This window comes from Anabas testudineus, chromosome 3 (genome assembly GCF_900324465.2).
Source record: "Anabas testudineus chromosome 3, fAnaTes1.2, whole genome shotgun sequence".
Taxonomy (NCBI): domain Eukaryota; kingdom Metazoa; phylum Chordata; class Actinopteri; order Anabantiformes; family Anabantidae; genus Anabas; species Anabas testudineus.
Genome location: NC_046612.1, coordinates 17737291 through 17765072, shown reverse-complemented (window position 1 = coordinate 17765072; position 27782 = coordinate 17737291). Strand labels below are relative to the sequence as shown.

The following is a 27782-nucleotide window of genomic DNA, read 5'->3' as shown; positions in this document are numbered from 1 at the left end:
ATTTCCACTGCCAAAAAACGTAAACATTAAAACAGGTATCATGTAGCTTATTCTGCATGACGGTTGTGAGGCATTTCAAAGGTTTACTGCATACAGAGTAAGTTTTCATCAGCAAATCCAGAAGTGCAGCACAGTGACAAGTGATGACTTTGTCTAACCCTAAATCTCAGCCTTCTTTTCACAAAAACATCACTTAGTCAAGGTTATCTCACTGGCATTAATATAACAAAGCAAACAACATTGTGTAAGCTTGTGCTGCTTGCTTGTATAAACATGAGTGGAGGGTGTCATCAATATGGATCAATGTGGACTTGATTAAAAGACAGCCTACGTTTAGTGTTATTAATGTGATTTAATAAAAAAAAGATCCAATTCTAAACTAGATTTTCCACATCAAAGAGTGTTTCCATGTGTTGGGCGTTACCAAAATAAGTTGTATAACGTTTAGTGTTTCCAGGTGGAGTTCATAGATGTTCTCAAGTAATGTAACTTTAATCAGCAGCAGCTGAAGACAACAAGTTTGACAGGTACAGAAATTCAAGGGGTTGGAGTAAGAAATAAATTAGCCCTGCAGTCCTTTCTTCACCTTCGCTTAGAAACTACAGGCGACATTACCTACTTTTAATGTAACACACCCGAATCTCCGACCAAACTTTTGGCAAATGAATATTAGGGAGTGTTGGTGCTGAGTTTTAAAAGAAGGAAGAAAGTGAGAAATAAGATCAGGACTATATCTGGTTCTTCTACATCAAATTTAATCTCAATTTAACACATACTCTAATACACCCTAGACTGATCGACCGACCCATTGCACCAATTAAAATGTTTCTAATGATTTTATATTACATATATATTTGCGTATGTATTTTATATACAGTATATCGAACACAGTAATGATATATGTATCATTAACTATCAAACACAACGGAACAAAGAATAAAGTACAGAATTATTTCATTCTGTACATATATAAGATGAAGCTTTAGGACTTTACATAGTCCTCCTTATTGCACTTTTATGAGCCACCACTAATTGTGTTTAAATAACTGTTTATCTTTGTTGTCCAGTTTGGGTAAAGTCCAAGTTGATCCCAGACAACAGGTCTCCTCCACAGGAGCGGTTCAGCAACTCTTTCAAGGCCTCATTCACATCATTGTTAAAGACTGTGGAGAAGCTGCAGTTGGGGTACCCTCCACCACTTCCATCCATGGGAACTGAACCCATCACCTCCTGCACCCACTTCAGCTCATTGCTAAGCTCCAGGTGCAGGGCATCAAAGTGGTTCTGTCTCTCCTGGTATCGGTTGCTGATGGTACCAAGACTGGTGCTGAAAGTCTGCATGTCATCCTGCAGGCTCCTCTTCAAAGCCTCCACCTTGCGGAACTCATAGCGGATTTGTGAAAGCTCATGGCGAACACTTTCACTCTCCTCCTTGTACCAGGTCTCTTTTTCATTGTATATAGAGACCATGGCATCGATATCTTCTTGCAGAGCATCATGAGCTGCAGCTAGGCTAATGAACGAGCTTTCCATCAGGTCTATGTCCTCCACCACCTGAGCGAATCGTTCAAAGTTTACATAGGTGTTGTTGGGCGGCATACTCGAGTGGGACTTGATAGTGTATTCCCTTAAGCGCTTCGTCTTCAGCTGGCGCTTCTCCCGTTTCTTCGGTTCTTGAGTTTTATTTTCTTCCTTGTGCTCATTGAACTTAAGGATTTAAAGACAGAACAGTTAGTTAATGTCAACTATAAAGCTTTAGAGTGTCAGCTTGGATAAAATAGGAGGTCCTGGTTGACAGTGCACACAAAATATCACATAGTGACTGCGTAAAAATCTCCTGACATCAGATTAATAGTTATCTCTATGTTAAACTTCAGGTACTTTTACAAATTTTAGGTAGACTTTTATCAAGGACAATATAGCAGACTTATTTTTGTCAGAATGAGTTTTTTTCATGGTACCAATAAAAAAAAATAGAGAAAAAAATGTTTAGAATTATTTTTCAAAAATTGTTACTAGTTTCTGATTCAGGCTGCAATACCACTAACACAGAGTAAATTTTGCTATGATTATAAATGTAACTTTCCATTTTACCTTAATCCATGGGTGATTAAGAGCATCTTGAATTGTTAATCTTTTCCTGTAAGAGAAAGATCATTTTTCAATCATAATCTCTGCAGGGTTTTGTGATATTCTGGTTAAAAATTAAATCACAGATTAACCTGCTTATTCCAATACAATATTGTCCCAATGAAAATGTGATTCAAGATGTTGTATTCAAATTCTTACTTCTTATCTTTCTCTAGCAACTGGCTGATAAATTTCTTTGCCAGCTCACTGGTATGACCGAAGAACTCCTCATCAAACTCATAATTTACAGCTGAAATGTTCCCCAGTGTGTCCTGTTTGGTCTCCCCCAGGAAAGGTGAGGCACCACTCAGCCTGTAACAAAACATTAAAGGAAGGTTTATGTTTGTATGTGAAGGAAGCTGCAGCATAATGTGCTGTATTGTGTCATTCTGTTATGTGTGTTTCACTTACAGGATGTAGGTGATGACACCAATGCTCCACATGTCTGCTTCTAATGCCAGTGGTTCATAGTTGACAATCTCTGGTGCTTAATAGGGAATCAGATAACATGCATCACTGTTAAAGTAGCCAAAAATAAATAGATAGATGAAATAAGATCAATTCTGATTGACTGAATATTAAAAAAAAAAAGAATCTGGAACAAATTAACCCACCTACAAACTCGGGTGTCCCAAAGATATTTTTAAATTCTACCCCAGCTTCAATTATGTGAGCCAGACCAAAATCAATGAGTTTTATTCTTGGCAGCGGCACGTTCTTGTCCAGGAGCATTATGTTTTCAGGCTGCAAACAAGAGAGTAACCTTTACTGAGAAACAGATATTCAAATGACACAAAATATTCAAATATTCCTATATTAATAACGAACACCCCATCAACCTAAAAAACATTCATTAGGTATGATCTGTCAGGTGATGGCCATAAAAAATGCCCAACAGAAAAATGCAGTGACAAACACAGATGTAGGAAATACAATTGCAGGAAGTCTATTGCTCCACCTAGTGGACATAATAATTTATAATGTTTTGTGTTTGTGCACTGCACATTTAACTAAAATACTGAATGCATCTTATGACAAGATTACTACGACTCCCACTGCATTTAAAAGACAAAAAATAAAAAATACATCAATAAAAACAACTGTTAAAACTGTAGTTACTCTGTGTTGATTCATCTGAAGTTTTTTTATTATGTCTATGAATCTCAAAAAAATACTGTTCCTCAAAGCCCACGGAGACATTTTCTACCAACAATCCAAAACCAAAATATTGAGCTTACAAAAATATAAAACACTTCTCAATTTAAGAAGCTGTAACCAGTGTTATTTCAGTGGACTAACCGATTCATTCTCTAATATTTTCAGCTTTATTAATTATAAGAAATCCTGTCCTCTATGCAACTTAGAGATGTGACAATGATCAACAACAGACTCTTCTGGACAAACCTTGAGATCAAAGTGGGCTATTTTTCGAGCATGGAGGTAGTTGACTCCTTCGAGGATTTGCTTGATGAACTGAGTGGCCTCTTCCTCACTAAGAGACTCCTTCTGGGCAAGAAAGTCAAACAGCTCACCTCCAGAGACCCTGCAACACAGACAAGTATAATTCAGCTAAAGCAATTTTCCACACTGTAACATTAAAGTCAGCATAGAATGAATTGAGTTTCAGCCCATGTGTTTGTGTTTTTGTGAAACCTGATCTTCTGGTCACTCACAGCTCCAGGATGAGCACTACGTCAGTGCGGTTCTCATAGACGTCGTGCAGCGTGACAATGTTGGGGTGCTGAATCTGCTGCAGGATGTTCACCTCTCGCTCGATGTCCTCCCGCCGCACTCCTCGGGAGCTGGCCATGCTCTGCCGCTTCTTGATGAACTTGGCAGCGAATTCCAGACCGGTGCTTTTCTCTCTGCATTGCTTTACGATGGCAAACTGTCCACTGAAACAAAGACGTGCAATCACAGGGGTCCTAAGAAAAATTCCTTTGATTTAAATCTGAAAATTTAGACCAGGTTGGGCTAAAGTGCTAAAAATGAATTATTTGTTGTGTAATGTTAATGTTAGAGATAATCAACCACTGGGCCAATTTACAGGCTGTGTACACTTTGTTGCAGATCTCAACTAATAAGTTACACAGAAGAAACAGAGAGAATATATTGAACATACATTGAAAACACTCAGCTAAAAAACAAACAAACACAAAACAACCAATTATTATGGCCACATTTAGATTTTTCTTAAGTACACATATTGTCCTGATGAGGGCAGTGCTTTATTTAATTTTTTTAGTTAGTTGCTACACTGGTCCATATAGATTAAATTGTGTCTCTAGACAGCTTTAGATGACGACGATGTCCCTCACTTATTTTTTCATTCATTCATTTTTACTGTTTACTGAATACCGTGCAGCCCGTAACACAGCTACAGAGCTGTAGAGGCCTTGTGATTAATGCCTCCCGTCCACTTCTGCCTATTTATACTCAATACTTACTTCAAACATACCTACACAAGAGAAGCAACACACTCATGTAGCTGACTTTGATGTAATTAAGTAGGAATATTACCAGTATTGAAAACCCAAAGGTTGGACAGCTGCACCAGTGTTTTCCTAGCACCATGAATTGGTTGTAAACTGACTACTTCCTGGTGTGCAGCTGACACTAGATATAGCCACTGCTAAAGATAGAAGGCTGCTTTCAAAAGGAGCTTGGCGCCTGTGACAGTTGTCTCCACTTGACAAAGCACAGCAACAAAACTAGGCCTAAAAATACACTAGTCTAGTCTAGTTTTCCCCATTACGCATGTCTCTGTGTTCTTTGAAGAACAGATCAAGTGTTTTACAGTAGTCAAACAGGAAAACATTTCACAGGAACCAGCCTGGAGTTAATGATTCTGGATCATTTCCATGTTGTTGTAGCAATAACTGCTGGATACAGTGACCTCAACACTGTCCGGTGCTCTTGATATAAATGAGGCTGTCACTTTCTGTCCCCTATTTTCCAAGACTTTAAAATAAAAAAAGCAAACACTGTTCTTTCCCACCCATTGCTAATGAACAGATTTTAGGTAGCCCGCCTGTGGACGTGTGCTTATTCACACTATCAGTTGTTTGTGTCCTAATTTACATGAAACATTTCGCCATTATTCAATAAGCATCATAGAAAACACATGCAAATACGGACACTTATTTCGCCATGGAGAAATAATTCAGCTTAGTGGCTGTACCTTCCCAGCTCTTCACCAATGTCATAGAAGTCCTCCACCCTGTGCTGTTTGAACAGGTCCATGGCTGCAACCTGTAGTAACAAAGCACAGTACTGTCACGACATCAGATGACGTGCAGCTGTCAACACACATCACCAAGTAAGAAACCACGCTGGTGATATAACTAAAACACTGTAATATAGGTGAGTTAGGTGACTAGTCTTACCGTGTTAAGAGGACTTGATTCCAGTTGTGTCCGAGCAGCTCTGTCCACCTCCTGCTCGACTGTGTCTCCGCGCTGTGCACAGACCTCGAGTCCTGCTCCATTCAGAACTCCATTCACAAAACTGCCTGTTTAATGTGGCACTGAGCTGACACCCCGGCGAAAAACGCAGTTCCTCATTTTCTAAAGCCAACTAAAATAAAAGTTTTTTTTTTATAATGGTGGCAACAATACGCTACTCCAGCCATGCCTACAAAAAAATCTGTAGCTTTTTGAAAATGTAACCTATTATGTTGAGGTAAGGACCACAGCACATGATCAACATCCACATCCTCAGTGCATCTCTGTGCATTGTGTTCAACAGGACACCTGTAGAAAGGGGGACACTTGCTTTCCTCAGCCTCTGAAGAAAGTGGAGGTGCTGCTGAAGCTTTTTGCCAGTCATGTGGGATTGGAGATCCAGGAGAGGGTGTCTTCAACAACTTCTCTCAGGACTTAGTCCTCCTGTCTCTTTCCTCAATAGAACCATCAATGGTCAGGGGATAGTGTTGAGCACATGTTCCTGCTAGCTGGACAGGCATTGTACCTGGTTGCGGGGGCTGGTGGAGTCATGCATGCAGCCATGCTGTTGAATGCGTCAAATCATGCATAAAATGAGTTGATCTGATATGTACTGTAGAAGCATCATTGTTCCAGATGGCTTGTGGGAAAGTGTAGTTTGTGGGTTTCTGGACCCACATGTGTTGTGTGTCTCTATTGCATTAGAAAAGTAAATTAATTTTTTCACCACCTGCGTTTTGCTTCCCTGATACCACGCAGCTCTGGCTACAGTGAATTCATTTCTCCCGTCAGCCATGTTTTCTACCTGGAGTTTGTTGCAGTGGTTTTGGTGACAGTGTCATCACAAATGCTAGTAACTGAAAGTCAGTCACAGTCTTAGATAGATTAAATACTCTTAGATGTTGGTGTGTTAGTGATTTGGAGTGGCTGGTGTTCTGAACATAGCATGGCAGTTCTAAGCAGTCCTGCAGTGCTGTGGTGGCTTCCTCAGGCCACACTCCGCTTTCAACAGCTTTTACGCTGGATATATAAACAGACATCAGCACAATAGAGATATGATCTAAGTATCCATGCAAAAAGATTTTTGTCCATACTCTATGAGCAACACAAAGACAGCTCATCTTTTTCACAGGACAAGTACTTGAGTACAGAAGTGACTATTACTACACATAGTACCAAGATATTATATTAGACAAAACGCACAACTTACTTGACGTGACCTGGCTGCTAAAGTTAAATCTGGGACGTGGACCAGAGATAGAAAAAATGAGTGAGAGGTAACAGAGACAGTGGTAGATAAAAATGAAACAATACCACTATTCAGATGAGGCGGACGCCAAACAGAAATAGTCAAATGAGGAACCTGGTCTTCCTTTTGAGAGTCAAACGTCATCAAAGCAGAGAATATGCACAGTGTGTTATAGCTTCTCTGTCAGCTCCTCATAAACCTGTGAGGATGGAGAAACAGTTCGGCGTTGACCTGCAGATGGACTCACAGGAAGGAGGCCTGAAGGAGCTAGTGATGAAGTGGTTCACTGAGACGCAGGCCCCACTCATCCAGAACAACGGAAACTTTCCAGACTGGTTTCAAGGCTTTGCTACAAGAAAGTAAGCAACACAAGAGCCCTTTGCTGCAAGAGCGAGACGATTTATTTGTTGAGCTTTTTTTTTTTTTTTTATTCTTAGGTACATAAAAGTTTTAAAACGTTTATTTTGGCTATATGACAGTTTTTGTTTGATAGCTGGCACCAACATGAATTTGCCTATATTTGAATAGATTTCTGCAGAATAGAAAGTAGTTCAACATCAACAGAGTTAGTTGCTGGACTGTAGCTACTGAGGACACTGAGGTAATGTCAAGTTAAGTACTTGTATTAATCCTGTACCTTATTATTCTTATTATTCTACTCCTCTACAATTCAGTGGAAAATATTATACACTGAACTCCAGCTGACAGTTTTAGTAACGTACACTTACACAAGATCACTGTAACATTATGACGTATATTATTTTATGTGACTACATTTACACAATTACACTATTCAGCAGTATATAAATGGCTGCAGTAAAATGTTGCTTGTCTATTAGCAGACCACTAATATTAATAGAGTATTATAATTTATAATAGTAAGCACGAACATGGGAAATTTGTGATCAAAGTAACATACTTTTACATAAAAATTTAAATTCATGACTTTATAGTAAAGTTACTTTTCCTTAACTTCTGGGTCTGAATATTTCCTCAACCACTGATACATTTATGGTATTTAAGAGGTTTCAGCAACTATAGGAAGGGCAATTCAATGTGATATAAAATCCACAATAAAAAACAATGTTTTGGCTAGACCGTGGTTATTTAAATGCAGCATCTTAAATCCTTATGAGCCATAAAATATCTTTGTATATTGTGTAATGTTTATGAAACAGTGGCCATTATGGCAATGGCTGGCAGGCAACAGCACATCAAATAGTTTGACCAATTAAATGTTTATCTCTTAAAAATTTAGATGTAATGCCACCATAGCAGGAGAGGAGAAATAAAATCACCAGAATGACTCAGTAACTTACAGTCCTTACAAAGCAGCGATATATTTTATAGCTGCCGACTCAACTTTCTATTTGTCAGAGTAAAATCAGTTTATAGACAGTTATAGTAGATATTTTTGATTTAAGACAACAGACTGATGTTTATCAACTCGATTTTTAAATTTAAGTATAAATTTGTTTTCAGGGAGAAAAATGAATATGGTATTTGTCAGAACTGATGACATAATGGGTCTGGATAGAGCATCGGTAGATTTTTGTTTTTTCTGCGTGATGCGTATGACAGTGAATGAAAGATAGATATGAATTGTACAGAGCTTTCATAACATGCCAGTGTTATTTTTAAATCTAATTTGCCTGCAGGTCTGCTTAATTGGCTCTGTCTTTCTCTCTGCTTAGGGATACGGAAGATCTATTGAAAGATAAAGCTCTGGGATGTTTTCTCATTCGCCTCAGTGAAAAAGCCATTGGCTACATCCTGTCCTACAAGTGAGGCATATCAAGTCTGATGAACACCGTTTAACTCTTTCTTTACTGCCTTTGTGATTTATCTCACTGTCAGTACATTTCCTCCAAAGGGGCCATGACAGGTGCCGCCATTTTGTCATTACCCAGAATCACTCTGGGCAGTTCGTGATAGCAGGAGACAGTCAGACGTACCATAGTCTCACAGAGCTGATAGAGCATTACAAGGTCAGCCCCATCCAGCCCTTTGGAGAATGCCTGACCTCCAGCTGCTATGAGGTGAGGAAGGGCTTTTTTTAGCCACAGAAAGTTTGACTAAAGCTCAATAACCGATGCATAATTCAAATTGTAATGTCACTACAATAAGCTAAAGGCAGACGGAGAAAGTGGGAGACAGTCACATCCTTTTGTTTTGTTTTGTTGTTTTGGTTGTTCATGTTTTTATGGCCTAGTTTACTGGTTTAAGATAATTTTCCATATGAGTGGTTTTATGTCATTTTTTTTAATCACTTTGAGTTTCCCTTGATGATTTTGTGATTTTCTGTGGTTTTCTCTGTCTTATATGTGTTATACTGAAGAACAGATCCAAGTGAAATGGTTTCTTTGGAGCAGAAAATTAGCAATTTTCTTCTGCAAGAAAGAAAAGAACAATTGCAACAGAGGAGTGAACATTAGAATCTTCTTGAATAGCAACATTTATTGCAGGGATGCTGTATTATACCACATTAGCTTTATTTGTACCTGATAAATTAGGTATAGATACAGTGATATATTGTGTACATAGTGTTTATTTTCTTTACCACATAAAAAGTATTCAACTTCCTTGTGTCTTCCTCATGTCTCAAGAATTACTATAACTAAACTGAGGCTGAAGTGAGAATTACATCTTTGTAGAAGAACACGACATTTTCTTCTAGGTTACGGATCTATGCAGGCTAAAACTACTCAATGTCTTAAAGGGCAACACAGAAATCTGAGACTGAGCATTGACATTCAGTGCTATTTATTGTTTGAATAATCATTTTAATAGAACACACCTGGGCAACGAAACACTGTCAGTCACATGTTCCAATACTTTTGCTTATCTGTTTTAAGTCTGCAGCATAAATACAGGAATTGACCTCACTTCAATACTTTTGGAGGGGAGTGTACACACAGGCAATAGTAACATGACTTGTTATTTTCAGGAAAACACAGGTGAGCTGTATGATGTGGTGAATTACAACACCAAAGGAAAGGTTGGAGTGAGCGTCCAAGCGCTGCGAAGTCTGTGGGATCAGAAAAATTCTGATAACAGTAGCCCTGTTAATAATCAAAGGATTCAGCAGCAACATGACTCTTCTCCTGTTTCACCACCTTCACTGCCACTGAAAAACCAAGGCAGAAACAGAAAGCTGGTGGGAACAGTATCGGTAGACACAACATCCTTACAGGTACAGACATTGACAGAAATTAACTGATTGATTATGTGCTAGTGTGACCACCATTAGTTATTTAATTTGTTATATCAGTGGTTTTAGTAGTTGCAGGAATTGTAAAGAACTGTAGATGTTTGACCATGAGCCACACAAAAACTCCCAAACTGCAGTTCATTCTACTTTTTAATGTTTTCCAACATACTGAACTAATCCTGTAATTAGTTGTTGTCGTCCAAACATTTGGATAGACTTTTAAACCAACATAATAGAAATTTGAAACGTGGTTGCTGAGGAAGATTGTGGCATATTGTTGTTTCATCATCTATGTTATGTTATATCTTCAGGGTGTACCTCCTGTGCCAAAAAGAGGCCCTCCTCTAGGCCTCTTTCTGAGTGGATCTTTGCCTGACACAACAACACATCCAAATGAAACCAAAACTGAGTCAAACAGATCTGAGAAACTCAGCGGAAACACAAACCCAGCACAAACATCTGACAAAAACTCACTCAATACTGTTGAAACACCAGGTTTCACATACAGTGAGGTGGCACATATGGAGAGCAAGAGCAAATCTCTACCACAGCTGGACAACAACATGGTGGAAGAGGAGTACTCAAACCATCTCAGCAGCCCGTCCTTTACAACCTCAACATCTCATTCGCCCATTCCAGTGAAGAGGGTCACCTGCCACACCTACTCCCTCCATCACAGGGCTAGGAGGGCAAGCAGAAGCAGCAGCTCAGAGAAGCTGAGTGATGATTCTGAAATATTGAGGTCCAACCCCCTGTACCAGACCTCTGAAGACCCCGAAAACAGCTCAGATCAGCAGGAAGACGGCATGTATGCCGTGGTCCCCCAGAGTTCAACACCTGCTAGTCTGTCTGATGATACCTATGAGCTAATCCCTGGGGTGTCCACTCCCACTGTCCAAGGCAACACTTATGAGTCCCTGGAAGAAATGAAGACTAAGACACCCAAATCCACCTGGGGAAAAAGTGTAAGTCTGAAACAATGAGCAGAAATGTTGGTGTTGATGGCAGAATTATCTAATGTAACGGCTCATTTTTGTATTATTTTCTGTTCTACAGAATATAAAATGGAAGAAGTTCCTTCCTGATTACAAGAAGAAATAAATGTCACAAAAAGGAATCAGCGTGTGAAAAATGGTGAAATGACTGTGTAATATTTAGTGAACAGAGATAGACTACTATGATACTAAGAGTATCATAAATAAATCCGCCTTTGATAGTAAGTATGAAGGTCATTTGCAATTTCTATTCTAAGATCCTACAGTATGTACAGTAAATATAGCAGTAGTTATTAATATACATATTCTAGTAATTTTACTTTCAATTTAAAATATTATGTACTACTTTTTTTTGTTAAAATGTTAATCAGCAAGATTTATTAAGATAGATTATTTATCATGATTATTGCTACTAGAGGTGGTGATAGGATGTTTTTGTATTTGTAGCATTGTGGACATTAAAAATTGTATTTGACATTTAGAAAATCTAATGTTGTTATTTACTTTTGTGCAAAAAACCCCACATCACTCACTTGGACACTTATAAGTTAATATTTATAGTTGTTATTTGATTTTTTGGATGTACAAAACATACAACACTTAAGGTGAAGCAACTATCTCACAATAGGCTGTATCATCCAACCAAATATCTACTACTTAGTTTTCCCATTCAGCTTTTATGAGGTGTTGATAACGTATCTATTAATAATATTAATGAACACAGAAATGCATCAGAAGTCAATTGAAATGCTTTGTGCTCTGTTATTGTGTGGTGGTTCCCCACAATAAATGTTCAAACGATTTCAGAAATCGGTCAAACTTTTTTATCACAAGAACGAAGTTTGCACTTGCAACATGAAACCTGAGTGTGGGGCATTTTCCACTTTGACCACTAGATGTCAGAGTCGCCTGTGTGCTGTCGTTAAGCTGTCGGAGAACACGAAGAAGAAATTACGGAAGTACGGCTTCCAGAGAGATTCCCGAGTGGAATTATACTGTAGAGCGCCGTCATTACATTTAATCTAATTAAGTCTTGGGCTGATTACTTCTCAACAAGACGATGGGCACTAGAGATGACGAGTATGACTATTTGTTCAAAGGTAAAACAAAGCATTTTCTTATTACTGTTCTGCCGTGCTGTTGGTTGCCAGGCTAACGTTAAACAGGCCAGCTGATAAACTGTCCGGCTAACTTAGCCACCGTCAACCTTTGTGCTCTGATTGCTTTTCATCGAGCTTTCTGTGACATGTCAGAAAGATTAATTCATCCACATAAAACGATCTTACTCTAAATAGCGTGCGTAGGAATAGTAGTTGATGTATCCTGTTATGTTAGCCATCCTGAATCCACAGGGCATCTGGATTGTTGGCTAACGTTAGCGGTTAGCTGATGTTAGCCGCTATCGGTGGGCGCGGACCAGCTTTACGTCGGACACACCTTAGGATGATTGTTATCACACTGTCTTCATAAGAAACACACACAGCCGAGCACCACTATTAAACCTACTAAAGTATACAGGGAAAAGTTTCATTATTGGTTTGCGGTAAATCAAGGTACTAAGTAACTAGGATATGCTAATTTTAAAACAGCTTATAAATAGCTAGGAATGTAGTGAAATGTAAAGTAAACAGACTGTAGAGTGACTATAAATCACTAATGTTATGCGATGGTGCCAGATACATGATAAAGACTGCAATTTAATTTAATTACTGATTAGTTAGCAAGTAGGAATACCTCTTATGTTAATAAAATGTTTTAGATGTTATGAGATTTCAACATTTTCAGTGTGATCATCATACTTAACAGTAGTTATGTTATAGTACCTAACAACAATCACATACTTGTGTTCTTTAATCAATATAATATGGAAGCAATACATACACAGGTACAGTGTTCTACATAATGATTTATACCTAAGGATGAAATAAAGATATCCAAGTATAATACATATATATAGTATGCAAGGTGTTTACATCATACAGATGTAATGTTATATAATTTATAAAATAAGATATAAAATAAGATAAAATCTAGTTATAGTGTATGTTTATAAAAGAACTACAAGATGGTGCCTTTTGTAACATATAGCTTTTTAAAGATTCTAAGTTTGTATTATATGTAAAATGTGTTCTGTGCTTCATGTTCCAGTTGTCCTTATCGGTGACTCGGGTGTGGGGAAGAGTAACCTGCTGTCCCGTTTCACCCGCAATGAGTTCAACCTGGAGAGCAAGAGCACCATCGGGGTGGAGTTTGCTACACGCAGCATCCAAGTGGACGGCAAGACGGTGAAGGCTCAAATCTGGGATACAGCTGGCCAGGAGCGCTACCGTGCCATCACATCAGCGTGAGTATAGAACAGCAGGTCAACAGGGACAGTAGCAGTTTGGTCCAGTTCACTCATCTGAAGTTGAACTAATGAGTATGACACAAGTAGGTTGTTTAATTGAAATATTCCTATTCTCTTTAACGCTTTATGAGTTAATACTTTTATTTACTTTTTTTTGTTGTAGTCCAATTTGCATATGTTCAACAGTTGTCAGTTAACACACAAACTCCATGCTGAATGCATCTCTAGTTTCCTGCAATTAAATTGAAAACACACCTCGCAAATAGAGTATCTAGCTGTTTTAAATGACGGCCGATCAGCTGAAACACAGTTGACCGGGCCAAGAATCCTGCTGGTCCAAAACAGCACACACTGACTGTGACTTACAAGATGGTCTTATCAAAACACCTATAGTATACCATTCACTAGACCGTAATGATATTTGTACAATGATTGTTTTTTTCTCAAACCTTTTCAAGGTACTACCGTGGGGCAGTAGGGGCTCTCCTGGTCTATGACATTGCTAAGCATCTAACTTATGAGAATGTGGAGCGTTGGCTGAAGGAGCTGAGAGATCACGCCGACAGCAACATTGTCATCATGCTGGTGGGCAACAAGAGCGACCTGCGTCATCTCCGGGCTGTTCCCACTGACGAGGCACGGGCTTTTGCTGGTAAGGCCCATGCTTTGTCTTTCATATTTTACCTTTATAACACCTTTATTTTTTTATTTTAAGTTGATCTGAAAAAGAATGTCAGTTGTATTCTGGCCAGGAGGCAGCATTAACAATGACTTAAAGACTCAAATTATAAGGCATTTAATATGCGACATCATCAGAATGAAACAGAAACACAGAAACTGTTGCATTTCTAATCCAGTTGTGAAAGATTTCATCCAAAAGCAACCCAGAACTGTCAAATGATTACATTAAGATTATTACAAAATAATGACATCTGTTTATGTGTCATTCTCTGAATTTCTAAGTGATGATGTATAAATTGGATTATAAATGTGCTATTGGTCTGTTTTCTTTACTTAATTAGAATTATTTTGATGGTGGTAACAATGTTTTTTTAGTTATCGTCAAACACCGTGAAGACCAGCTCTGTTTAAATGCTGTTACTCGTCTGCTATTTGAGGAATGTTCCTTGTTTGATATATGGTTAATGTGCCCTGTTGCTCAACTTGCTCCTGCAGAGAAGAATGGTTTATCTTTTCTGGAGACATCGGCTCTGGATTCCACCAACGTTGAGACGGCTTTCCAGACCATTCTGACAGGTTTGTACTGTGTGTGTGTTGTGTTCTACAGTCATTCTAACAAGAAATGCGGTCATCTGCAAACGCAGCCACTCCCTTGACTTTTAACACAGTGAAACACGCTGTGTTTAAAAACTAACCTCACATTTATTGAGGAAATGATGACACTAATTCTTGCTAATTTTACTATTAGTGCACAGGAAGTGTCATTTTTATGAGAGTGATTTTACAGTAACAGGGAAGTCACGTGAACACTGTCACCAGGAGACAAAAATGCACTACACAGCTGAACTCTACTGAACTAACTACATTACATATTGTGGTGTGAATGGCTTATCTTTTCAGGAGTTTGTGCTGTTTTTACTTTACACCAGCACTGTATAGAAGTACAAGTAAATGTTTTCAAAAAGATTTAAAAAGGTTTGGTTTACTTTTCTTCAACTGTTGGATGCTGTATTTTTTTATATCAAACTTTTTTTTGTTGGGCACTATTTTCCCCAGTGGTTGAATCCATATTTGATGCTGTAATATTTATGGCAGCAGAATGGTGTGGGACAATCAAAATAAACTACATGTTCTTGCCAATTAATGAACTCGTCACATATACATATGTGATGTTTAATGTTATACATCCAATTTACAAGGAACTGTAGAATGTAATATATACTATTAATAACTGCAATGTCAGGTAGACATGAGCACTGAGGTGAACTGGCTGTAACTCTAAGTGACGCTGTTATTCTTGAACCTCTCCTATCAGAGATCTACCGCATAGTCTCCCAGAAGCAGATGTCTGAACGTCAGGAGAGCGACATGTCCCCGAGCAACAACGTGGTCAACATCCAGGTGCAGCCCACTGAGAACAAACCAAAGATGCAGTGCTGTCAGAACATCTAGCTCAGCCACGGATCTGCTGCTACTCCTTTCTGCCCCTTTTCCACAGTCCTTGCCTTTCTCCCCTCCTGCCCCTTTATTCAGCTCTCAGCTACCCCAGCTCACCCCTTAGCCCCTGCCCTCAGAAAATAGACTGCCTCAGCGTACTGTGTGGTGTGGGAGAGACGAGCCACAGCTTCAAGGCTGTGACCCGAACTCTGCACCTACCTGTACTTGCCTCCCCCACCCAACCCCCCTCCTCCTGTCTGTCCCAGGTAAATATATCCCCATATAAGAAGAAGTCACTGCGTGGGGTGGCCCCCCAAGCAGAGCCCCTGTCTTTAGGCTACTGCAGGACAGCAGGCATTTCATATCACTTTAGATTTCATTACTGTAGATGCGCTGACATGTCACAAAAATGTCTTAATATATGAATGTGATTTGTTTTCTTCATTCTTTGTGCTCCTGTTGATTTCTCCACTTTTTTTTATGATCTTTCTTTGTCTTGTATCATATATCTACTAGGTTATATATGAATTTAAAGCACATCAAAGTTGCTCTGAAGTGTATTCCTATATACAAGGTTCTCCTCTGTCATTTTAGGCTCCCTCCCCTCTCCTCTTTAGTGCAATGTACTGTTTTGGAAACCATGTGGATGTATGCTCCGGTAGTGTCATGCCATTTGATCTGATTGCTGTGAATATAATACTAGTGAAACGTGAATCTTTTGCATTAGCTAAGCTTCAGTTTGTGCCGTGGAAAAGCCCGGTGTGAGCTAGCATGTAGCGCCTCGTAAGCGTTATTGTCACCGTGTTTACAGCAGGTGGCAGGTTTGGGCCAGCTTTGCATGTCTTTAAAAGATATGGCACTCTGCTGTGCTGCATGATTTATCAGGTGGAGGACTCGGTCTGGGCTCTATGTTGAACACTATCACTGCCTTGAGGGTATGTCATTTCAGGAGGTCACCACAAATGCTGAACTCGGCTCCTGTACATTCGGAAGTTCATGTTGTCCTACTTTAAGTCTCCGTGTGGCATCAGAGGTAGTCATGCTTAAGTTGAAAAGATGTTATAGTTGAAAACATGTTAATCCATTTGGCTTTGCTGCTCCAACGTTAAGAAAAGTGTATCTTTTTTTTTTCTACCTACAGCCTACAGCAGAACTGAGTACAGTCCTGTGCACCACTAAAATGTTATAGGACTCAAAGTGTACCCTCTAATAGTAATTTATATTATTTGAGTTGATTGACCCCATTTCTAAAACCTGCCCCAAATTACAGGCTGACTTAAAGAAACGTGAGTACATCTGTGATTCAGACTGCATGCCTGCATAGAATGCATGAACAGTTATTAAGAAAACGATCAACACAGCTCTCTCCGTTTTGCCCAGAGTTGTGTTTAATGCAGTGTGGCTCCAAGTAATACAGATTTGCTTGAACAAGGAAGAAACCAGGTTATGAGACTTCATAAAGATGGGAAAGGACATCAGTATTCTAGTGAACATCAGCACACTGTTAGGATGTTTAGCAAGAGCCATGCTACCAGTAGCAGAAAGAATGAAACACGCATGCACAATTTGCCACTTAAGGATTCTTGTATTGGGGAAAAAAGAGAGAAATTAGTCCATCTGACTTCTTCTGGCACAAGGACTATCTGTGGAAACTGGCGTTTCGATGACTGATCGGGGTTTGAATAAAGTCAACCTCTAGGAATGAACTAGAATACAACAAAACACATTGGAGTATATCGAACTAAATAAAGTAGAGAACCAGCAAACAACAGCTGAAAAGAGTCGTCAGCAGTTGACAGCAGAAAATGGAAAGACTGGTATTATAAATGTCAATAATAACCGCAACTAAAGGCAAATGAACTGATACTTACTAAATGTAACTGACCAGGGACGTACTCAGTTTTGTTGTTGACTGTATAAAGACGACAACTATGCAGACGTTAGCACATTGCTGTTGGGATCCTCTTAATGCACTTCTATAGCAAATGAAGAAATTAAACAGAAAATGTATTCGCAAAGTAGTATTCTCATATGACGTTCCTATGATACTCAGTAATATTGATATAACCTAAAAATCTCCTGTCTAGCAAATTATGCTTTGCATGTAACCACAGATGTGTAGTTAGGATGCACTGAGAGTAGGAACTAGAGAATGTCGCACACTAGGTTGGATTTCATGAGTGTAAAATTGTCAACATCTTGCACTAAATGTTGTTGATCTAGCAAACGTGTTTTTTTGTCTAGGACTAGGTTTTCACTGCACATGGATAATCCGGACCTCTGTGTTCATATTGGGTGCCCCTTTTTTAAAATGGAGCCACAGTTTAAAAACCAACATATAACGTTTAGAGCTACAGAACATAGGCTGGGTCTCAAACGTCTGTTTAAAATCCACTGCGCTCTATCGGAAACCATTTGAAGACGTTGCTCCTCAAGGAATCAAGGGAAGATTTGAGGGACTCAAACCAATGGTCACAGTGCCTCCTTCACCATGCATACCTGTCTGAAAACACCTCTCATTCACCTGTGAACAGCTCACTGTCATATCCTTATCTAATAACCTAGCTGTGTCTGTCCCTCAAGGAGACAGACAGCTGCATTGTCCCTGTCACATAAAGCCTACGTACACCGAGCTGCCTCTGACTTCAACACAATGCATGGCTTTCTGTACGACTGCTATTCCATGTCGTATTGCCTTATGTAGCTAACATTGTCATTACTGTCCATGAAATCTGATGAGGGTTTAGCCTGGGTAACTAGGATGGTGTTCTCAACAAGCCAGTTGTTGTGTCCAGTCTGTAAACTGACAGATGCCTCTCTAACAGCATACAAGCTAAAACCTCCCCGAGTGTGTGTTCTGTTGAATTTCCAGGTTATAGCTGTGTCAGTGTGTGATGGTGTTAGCAGACATATACAATGCCTGAACTGTGCGTGCGTGCGTGTGTGTGGTGTGGGTGTGTGAGAGTGTTTAGAGGCAGAGGGTAGATCGGTAGCTCTGGATTGTGTGAGCTTGGCTGGAAGTGCCAATGGCGTTTCTTAGAACAGACGGCCCCGCCAGCCGAGCCCCTCCAGACTCACTAGCTGGCAATCTGTGGACAAAGTGATTCCTTTCTTCTGAAAACATGATTTCTGATCCTGTTTCATGTACCTCCATTGTTCCGTGTTTTCTTTTTTTTTTTTAATGAGTGTTTATTGATTTTTTTTATTTTTAATTTTTTTACTATATTCTATATTAAATTAACTGACTGTAATTCCAGTGTAAACATGTAAGAGTGAAATGATGTCATTTCCATGGATTTGGAGGGTTAAATGTGAGAGGGGCGTCAAAAAGAATGGTTTTGTGTTTTGTACAGATTGATAAATTGTACAATTGTGTCTATATCTTAAGTTATCAGTTCATCTTAATAAAGCGCACTAGTCATAAACCTGTAGCATTTGTGAACTGGCATTTTTCATCTCATGCTGTTACAAGACAATATTAATATTTTATTTTAGTAATTCCTATAGTCTCCAAATTAGCTAAACGTTAACCAACATATAAATTTCCGGGCAGGTTTCTAGTGAGCAATTATGATCAAACATTTAATCCTGGAAGTTTTAATGCTGTGGAGGATTTCTAAACATCAAAAAGAATTTCACAAAAAAAAAAAAGAACATGGAAGCACAGTAGAACTGAAATGATTGATCAGTTTGATAATTGATAATCATCACCATTGATTCATTTGTTAGCCCAGCAAAAAAAAAGCTTAATGCACTTACAGTGAAGGCAACATAATTGGTATGCATTCTGTGTTTTCATTTGCAGGCCAACAACACAAATATGAATTTATGCTCTTACATTTCCATATGTCCTTAGCTGCCTTGCCATGAGTTGGTGTCTGGACTTAAAACCCGGGTTCCTTTTTACCACTAAATGTTTTTGAATTGTCCTGACTGAGGCCTGCAGCATTACCAAACTCTAGAAACTTTCATTTCTGACAACAACATGAGCTGTAGAAACCAAGTGAAAGACACTTTCAGTTTGACTCGAGATGTAGTCTGTCTGTCTCAGTGGTTAAAACTGTTGCATTCACTGTCAAGTCTGCTTTGTCTTCTGGGTCATCTGCATGAATTAAATCCAGATTCATGATCAGTTTACGTGCAACAGTGCTTGTTTGACCTATAGAGAACCCCCACCCCCAGTTCTCAGTCCTCTTCATGCTACATCTTCATGCTTGCAGCATTTTATGATCTCAAACAACAATGACTGCAGCTGAAAGTTTCAGTTCAGAAATTCCAGTCAACTTAAACTGACTTCTGAATCTCTGAAGTCTGGTTTCAGAGATACTTGGACTGGATCTGCAGCCAATCAGGTGCTATGTTGTAGCTAGAAAAACCAGAAGGTCATCTTGTGAACAGCCTGCCTCTCCTAGTCTCCTAGTAAGTGCTACTCCGTTGACTGTTGAAGCAACATTTCTTCAAGGTGCTGCGAGACCCTTGTTGTTTGTTACAGTAGTGTAGCTGCTTTGACACCTGCTGCCACCGCCCTGTCACAAAGGGGATCAGTAATGATCTAACCAACCCTCTGTGATGTTAATGATTTATCTGTACTCATCTGTATGAATGCTTCAGAGCTACCTAGAAAAGTCTGAATACATAAGACAAAGCAAACATAAAGTGCTACTAGCAATGACTAATTTTAACATATGAAGTATCAGAAAGACTCGTGAGGATAATTATATGGTAAGATATAATTAAATAAACTACAATAGCACGCAGTATATGTTAGCACTACTACTATTTCTTAATAGGGACACACGTTAGTTTGGTGGTAGGGTAGCTGTTCATATCAAAAGTTAGATGACAGGCAAATTTGAACTGACATAGAGATGATTTGGGTTCATATTTACCTGCCTTCTGTTGTTGCAGATTGTTACTCTACTTACTTACTTCACATAATTATCAGCAGTAATCGCTCTTATAATCTGTTTTACAACACAACCACAGTTGTTTCAATGCTCTTACTAATAAGAACATCAAAAGTAAACATCAGCTGTGTAACAAGACATGACACCACTCCCCTGAGCTATGATAACTTTATTGAGTTTAGGGCTTGAGAAAAAAAAAAAACCCAAAACAAAACAGAAAAAACCCAAAACAACACAAAATAAGCTGCAATTGATACATCTACTGTAGCTCAATCTATTGTTTGGATCAAAGGTGAAGAAAACATATAAGCAAGATAAGATTAGAGCAAATGGAACAAAATTATGAAATTGAATACATGGGAAACAGAAGTGTTGTACGTTTGATTGTCAACATGTTCTGTTATTGCTATTTGCCAAAGTTTAATTATCAGTACTTTTAACAAAACTGACCTGTGTGTCACTGGAAAATTAAGCAGGAAATTTTAAACATTACGGCTATTTCTCTAGTTCATATTTAATAAGATTAGAAACACATTTTTAATGTGTTTGGGAACAAAAATCTAGTGATTTCCAATGGAAATTAGAGGTGAGGAGGAAATTGAAGTAAATTAATGTTTATATATTAAAACATTTAAGGGTCATTAGTCTTTTTATAGGAAATACTTCCACTTCTGACGTCACTGCAAACATCTCATAAAGCCATGTTTCAGATCGGGGCCTTTCCCATATTAAAAAAGTCAAATGATTATCAATTTGAACGAAAGGACATTATAAGGGTAATCCTGGGTAATTACTACATCTTGAATAATCTTTGGCATGCATGCGTATTAAGCTTGGCACAACAGAAGAAAACCACAATAAGAATCACTAGTGTACAGTAAGTGTACATCCAATATCACTTTGTCTACACTACATACAAAAAGAAAACTCAGAAAGAAAATATAGATCCCAGACAGGATCATTAAATATGTAAACAGGAAATAAGAAACAATGTGTAAAAATACCAGAAATATACAGGTAGTGTAAATCTGATCAGACTGTGGTTTGTGCACAATTCTCTACATCATTTTCAGTCCGTTTATTATGGGAGAATATCAGGGTAATGAATTTCTTCATATTCATACAAGTATGTGTGCACTGTTAGCCATAATGTCCAGGTGATGCTCCTTCGTTGTACTGTAAAAGCTACATCAGCCTCAATCTTGTCTTTGAAACACACATTTACTGTGGTAAATACAATGCTGGTTTCAAAAAGTATTCCAAACCAGACAAGTCTACATGACTAAGTGTTCTGTCTTTGTCTACCTTTCCTGACTTTCCATTGTCTGACCAAGACATAACAGAAACAGTGAAAGTATTTTTGTGTGCATATGTTAAGTGTGTATTCCCTTTACTGATGAGTTCGCTCATAAGGGGGAATTTACAATAAAACACAACTATGTAGCACTGACTGGCACAAAATCTCAAACAGTTTGGATTAATATAGTGATAAAGTACCAAACAGCAGCGCAGCTGTCTGCGCACTGCAAGAGCAATCACACGCACACACGTGCTCACACACACACACACACACACACACACACACACACACACACACACACACACACACACACACACACACACAAATAAATATAAGTCTGATCCAAACATGTCCTTTGTCCTCTGAATGTCCAACTACACTCATCAATGAAAAACAAGACACATCTTTTCATATTTTGTCCCAGCTGGCCTACAGTTTTATAGGTTCTCATGAGCTGGGGGCACTGATCCAGTGTCCAGTCTGGGTGCTGGGGGCATCTAGAGCAGCGAGCTGGTGGGGCTGCCGGGCAACGGGGGGCTGTGGCTGTACATGGTGAGGCTGTGGCTGTGAGAGGGGCTGGGACGTACAGGCAGCAGATCATAGTGGCTGGGGATGTGGCTGTTCCTGGGCAAGTCATACGGGTTCTGAGGATAACTGGGAACCACCATGCCACCAGCTCCCTGGATAATACTGATGGTCGGCTCTGAGAGAGAGTGAGAGAAAGGCAAAGAATTTAAGTAGTGCTTCTCTTTTAGCTTGTGTTAGTTTACTAAAACAACTGCAACTTAGCTACTGTTGCCCAGTAGAAACTGACATGTCGCCAGTGAGTTATAAGAAGATGTCAGTGAGCAGAGGTGAGAGCAGGTCAGCACAGTGCTTCAGGCCTGAGGTAGAGATGTTACCCTCTGTTTTTCAGTATATTACAGTGGACTGTAAAAAGTTTTGCACTGTTGTTTAGACAAAAGAAGTAAGCTGAAAATCTAATTTTGGGTGCTGTATACTTGTCATTGGGTTTTTAACTTGCCAATTTGGAAACTACGTATTTTGCCAAGTTCAGTCAGTCTATTAAATGCACAGCATAAAGAATAGACTATACGTTGCCATGCAACCAGTGATGATAGTTACTACAGCTCCCTACAAGAAAGTGAAAATCTGTCTAACTGCTTCTTTAAAACTCACTCTCCTCTCTTCAAACGTACCCATGTCATAGATGTTCTTGGCAGTCACTGTGGTGCTGGTACTGGTGGTGGTGACCATGGCGGCAGAGCAGCACTCTGTCACGTGCTCATGGTGAGCTGGTGATTTCATCTCCACATAGCTGCTCTCTGAGTGCTTACACATGCCGGGAGGGTCATTGATGGTGGCGTACGGGTTTTCACTGTTGAGGGAGCAAGTGCTGGACAAGGAGCCCTTCATGTAATCTAAGAAAAGAATAAACGTGGGGAAGCACATAGATAATTTAATCTTGTGAATTGAGAAATAACAATATGAACTAATCACATAAAATTGCAGCATTTTTTCGTGACTGCACTGAGCTGAAGGATGCTCTCAGAGCGAAGGTTGTCATCGAAGGTCTGCTGGTAAAGCAGAATTTTCACTGCTATTATCACAAATCGCACAAACACTGGAAAAACAGTGTATTAGTATAAAGTAAATAAACATAAAATAATCTTCCAAAAACAATGTAGGTTTTTTTTTGCAAATGTTACATAAATCAAACAGAATTTCAGCAGCATATTACAGCTGGGGCAGTAATTAAGTCATTTAGGTTAAAAAGTACAATCTGTCAAGCTGCAGCTAGAAAATACACATCAAATAGCAGGAAAACACATTAGGCATTCGGTAATTGTACATGAGAGAAGTTTTAGGATCGATGGGGAGGTCAGAGCAGGTTAGGACCCTAGCAGACACCGAAAACACACATAGGAGAGAAATAGGATTCATCCTGCAAAGACACAAACACACTCGTTAACACAGGCTGATGCATTCGGAAAACACCAAATCCATTATAACTCAGAGTTGAAACACAAGGATACTGAGCATTCAGATAAAGACCTGGATCTGTGTGGGCTATGATGAGTACATCCTTTCCTGCACACCACTCAGTAGAAAGACTGACGAGATTCCTCTCTAGTGGATTTTTAAATGACTGTTGCACATTAACAAATCAGAAACACTACAGCCACCTTTCCATTAGGTCGTTTTCCCATTATTGTAAGTAGCTACAAAGTTGTTAAAATTATATAATTTCACTCTGACAATTCCTTATACACATCTAATGGCTGCTCCATTTTGTATCTTTGGAAACTTTGGCTCCTGTCTGAAGAGCTTCTACATTATTCTGTTGTTTTCAACTCTGCTTTTGTTGCTATGTAGGTTTTTAACACTGAGTGTGAAGCACTGTGTGCACATTTTTAGAAATGTGATACACAAGAAAATATAACTGTAAATGTTAATAACTGAACACTGTCTGTGAAGAATAACCCAACAAAGAGTTTTCTAGCCTGATCTAATGATGATCATATGAGAGTTACAAAAAACAATGAACTACAGTGTGCAGTTCACCTCTAATATATCTCTGACATTTTTATCGCTCTTTCATGTATGTTATTACAAATTAAGCTAACATTGGCCCAATTGCATTTATTAATCCAGCACTACTGCCTTGGAGAGTAATGTCCAAAATGTCTGGACACTGACATTTTTTCCAGTCTTATGTTTTCAGAAAACGTTTCTCCCCTGATTTTTTGCCAGTTATTTTCTCTGTTTCTGATTTTATGTCTTCACTCATCTGATCATGGATCCATTCCAGTCACATTTAATATAATTATTATAATTAGAATATAAAGTGTATTAATGTTATTGCTAATAATCACTCTAGATACTCAGCAAAACACAATCTGTCCAAGTCCTTCGTAGCTTTTATACCTTTTAAACCATGTTGATAAAGACAACAGAAGCATAAAACTAACTATAAGAGAATCTCTTCCTCATATCAAATCATTACCAGCTGTGGTTTCATTCTGTTTAACTTCATCCACGGGCAAATCCTTACTCCATAAACCTTTCAGGTTTTTGCAGCTCCTAATGTTGCCACCCGTTAGTCATGATCGGTCTGTCACACATCTCCTGCTGCCGTGTGGACTGTCAGAGCTGAGCCTCAGAGCAACGTCTCCTGTTACATGTTACACGTCTCACAGGACATGTAGAGACCCACATCCAGTTTGACTTTCAACACAGGGGAACTGCAACATGATGCTGAGGTTGACAATGCGTGGGAGAGAGTGAGGCGGGCATTGGTTGGGGGAAATGTTCAAGCAAGAGGATTGGCTGGGGAGTCAGAGATAGCAAGGTGATGCCGGCTCAGTCCAGCACACATTGTACCTCTGTAGCGTGGCTCCACATGGTAGCTGTAACGCCGGTCTATGCAGTAAACACCTGCAAGGAGAAATCAGAAAGTAAAGACATTACAGTACAGACAGTAACTACACTTATGTCCTCTTGATCTTGATGCAACTTCACGTTATCAGATTATTTACACTTCATTACTGTAGATTAGCATGGAGATTAGAGGATAAGTGCTACCGTACATGAACATAAACATTTTCTCCAAAGCAAAAATCACATCTGATCAAATCATGTTGACACGCTCCTGATGAACCACACTAGTTGAATGTTGTAGTGTTTAATATCTATGTATGAATGAATTGTTGCATCTTTAGCCATCGACTTCTATTGTTGTGAACATCCTTTGCTTTTGAATCAAGTTTCCATTTGCTTGAAATATATTTGGGAACTTTTGAAAACTGCAGTGATTGAATAAAACGTAACATTTTAGTCCACACAAAGTGTCCACTTTTTCCACAGGAAGACTACATTTTAGGTCTTTTATCAGAAACAGGTATTTAACTTTGCTTTAAATGTATTTGCTTCAGGCTGAACAGGAGATGAAGACTGACCCAGCTCACTGAGGTTACAGTAGGCCCCCCACTCTGGAGCACTGTTCCTGTTTCGCTTCTTTGTCTTCATCTGGAAAATACATGGAAACAGTTAACACATCAGAAAACTCTGACTAAACAACCATGAGTGAAACAATCTGATGTTAAACTAGATGGGCAAAATGGTGACACTTTTCAGTTTTTGACCCACCTTGGTGCAGCCCCTCTTGTCAGGCTTGGCGTAGTGTGCAGCATATGTGCAGGGCCCCAGAGTGCGGTAGCTGGGGTTGGAGAAGCATCGGCCTACAGAGCTGTTACTGGGAGAGGACTCTGCAGAGGAGAGCAGGCCTGTACACTGCAGTCCTGCTGTCACCACACAACATCAGCTTATGTTCCCATATCCTACCCTCTACACGCATTGTACACATGCATGTACACAACTTGAGAAAAGTCATTTGACCACAGAAAGTGACACAGTCGTCTAAAGCTGCAAATTAAAAATGAAGGAACTCCAACTGGAACCAAGAGGAGGAACTCCAGTTACATTAACATTCCCACACAGTATAGATCAGTGCTGGAACAAGTGATGGAGGCAGAAAATGAATCTGTACCAATTTCTGATAATTCAGGTAAAGATAATTCAGAGATAATTATTTTGTCCAGTCTGCCTGGCGGAGACGTTCCTGGAAGAAAAAGAAAAACACCAATGGAGGCACAGACGTCTTACCTGACAGAGAGTAGTCAGTGGAGTTGATGTGCAGGGCTGGCGTGTAGGTGACACTTGGCACGTGATGGCCCTTCTCTCTCTGTCGATAGCGGAACCAGACCACCAGACCAAGCATGGCCATGATGAGCAGCAGCAGAAAAATTATACCCAGGACGGCGCCAGCTGACTGACGCTCTGACGCCAGAGCTGGACTTATCTTGGTGTAGGGATTCAATTCCTCCATCATCAGAGCCGCTGAGGAAAACAAGTACAATGGAGATATAAACTACTCACATTTTAAATGAAACGTGTTTGACACATTCATAACTCATGAACTCCTATAACTACCAAAAAGTACAACTTAAATAATCTCTTTTAATAAATAAAGTTCCCACAGTTTTCAGATAACTGTGCTGTGGTCCAAAATCTAAACAATGAGTACAAACTTACTTTGAAGCTGTGTAATAAAGTAAAAGTTCTCACTAACTACAAAATAAAGAAAAAATACAGCAGACATGTCAGTCCATCATGTTAGACCATCAGAGAACTCTTTGTACCTTCATATTACAGAAACACTTTGAGCAGCTTATGCACTCTCATAAGATGCATTTTCGTCCCACCATACAGATCCATTAGTTCTCACCCTGGTCACAGCGGATGCCTTTGAAGCCAATGCTGCAGTAGCAGGTTCCTGTCACGTAGTCACAGGTGGCGTTGTTCATACACTCACACAGCTGCTGGCAACCGTAGCCAAATGTCCCTGCAGGACACTCTGGACACGGGAGTAGAAGTTTAACACACCTTCAACTATTACAAGTATCAAGCCTGACTTGATTATTCTGACATCAAGTCATGCTATTAATGTGCAGAAGTGACTTTACACACTCTTGACGGCTGCTAAATATTTCTGCTAAAACTGCTCCGTGGAGAAAAAAATACACTATAAACTGCATCTTAATGTGACGTATGATGTTGTCCTTTCATTATTGCTGAAATATGCATTTTGGTGTTGCTCATGATTTTACTTCAACATGGACGTGAGCACACTCACTGAGTTCACAGCTCAGTCCTATGAAGCCCGTCCTGCAGGAACACTGTCCAGTGATGTGGTCGCAGTCTGCTCCGTTCTGACAGCGACACACCTCTGCACACTGAGATCCGTAGAAACCTGTAGGACAGCCTGGAGGGGAATGAAGAACTGTATGTCTTTACAATGTCCACATCATGTTTCAATGTCTGAAAGAGGACAAATTCAACTTATACTTTCTCCAAACTCAGTACCTGAGAGATGATCCACCAATCTGTAAATGTATTTGGAAGCAGCTTTTCTGGATCTGGCTAATCTGTTCCGTCACACTGGAAACATAATGGATCATCTCTGGAGATGGAAGCAAACTCAGTTTGCAACACTCTGCTCAGAGTACCTAACGTGCTCTGA

The 27782-nt window shown here is 39.4% G+C and overlaps 4 protein-coding genes across 5 annotated transcripts in view; 2 read left to right on the top strand and 2 right to left on the bottom strand.

The window, feature by feature from the left end:
* Window positions 1–691: 691 nt before the first annotated feature.
* On the bottom strand, window positions 692–5612 carry dapk2a (death-associated protein kinase 2a). Its single transcript, XM_026378539.1, has 9 exons — window positions 5517–5612; window positions 5312–5382; window positions 3804–4025; window positions 3535–3673; window positions 2745–2874; window positions 2542–2617; window positions 2290–2442; window positions 2095–2140; window positions 692–1707 (listed from the first exon to the last, which is right to left on the bottom strand). Exons 2-9 carry the CDS (start codon window positions 5371–5373, stop codon window positions 1051–1053), a joined length of 1485 nt encoding a protein of 494 aa, XP_026234324.1. The 5' UTR covers window positions 5374–5382; window positions 5517–5612; the 3' UTR covers window positions 692–1050.
* Window positions 5613–6980: 1368 nt separating this feature from the next.
* On the top strand, window positions 6981–11479 carry si:ch211-112g6.4 (SH2 domain-containing protein 7). Its single transcript, XM_026377753.1, has 6 exons — window positions 6981–7181; window positions 8517–8606; window positions 8696–8861; window positions 9770–10015; window positions 10345–10998; window positions 11090–11479. Exons 1-6 carry the CDS (start codon window positions 7030–7032, stop codon window positions 11132–11134), a joined length of 1353 nt encoding a protein of 450 aa, XP_026233538.1. The 5' UTR covers window positions 6981–7029; the 3' UTR covers window positions 11135–11479.
* Window positions 11480–11972: 493 nt separating this feature from the next.
* LOC113174351 (ras-related protein Rab-11A) lies at window positions 11973–18924 on the top strand. Its single transcript, XM_026378277.2, has 5 exons — window positions 11973–12128; window positions 13177–13372; window positions 13834–14027; window positions 14552–14632; window positions 15372–18924. The coding sequence occupies exons 1-5, from the start codon at window positions 12089–12091 to the stop codon at window positions 15506–15508; spliced, it is 648 nt and encodes a 215-aa protein (XP_026234062.1). The 5' UTR covers window positions 11973–12088; the 3' UTR covers window positions 15509–18924.
* Window positions 18925–22197: 3273 nt separating this feature from the next.
* The window catches only part of LOC113174506 (multiple epidermal growth factor-like domains protein 11), a 75444-nt gene continuing 69859 nt past the window's right edge, over window positions 22198–27782 (bottom strand). The window contains exons 17-24 of one of the 2 annotated variants that reach the window (XM_026378563.1): window positions 27396–27524; window positions 26988–27116; window positions 26366–26599; window positions 25850–26001; window positions 25660–25729; window positions 25085–25138; window positions 22876–23121; window positions 22198–22403 (exon numbers count right to left, since the gene is read on the bottom strand). In XM_026378563.1, coding sequence (XP_026234348.1) covers window positions 22198–22403; window positions 22876–23121; window positions 25085–25138; window positions 25660–25729; window positions 25850–26001; window positions 26366–26599; window positions 26988–27116; window positions 27396–27524 — 1220 coding nt within the window. The remainder of the gene's footprint in view (window positions 22404–22875; window positions 23122–25084; window positions 25139–25659; window positions 25730–25849; window positions 26002–26365; window positions 26600–26987; window positions 27117–27395; window positions 27525–27782) is intronic. The other variant, XM_026378564.1, reaches the window with a different exon arrangement.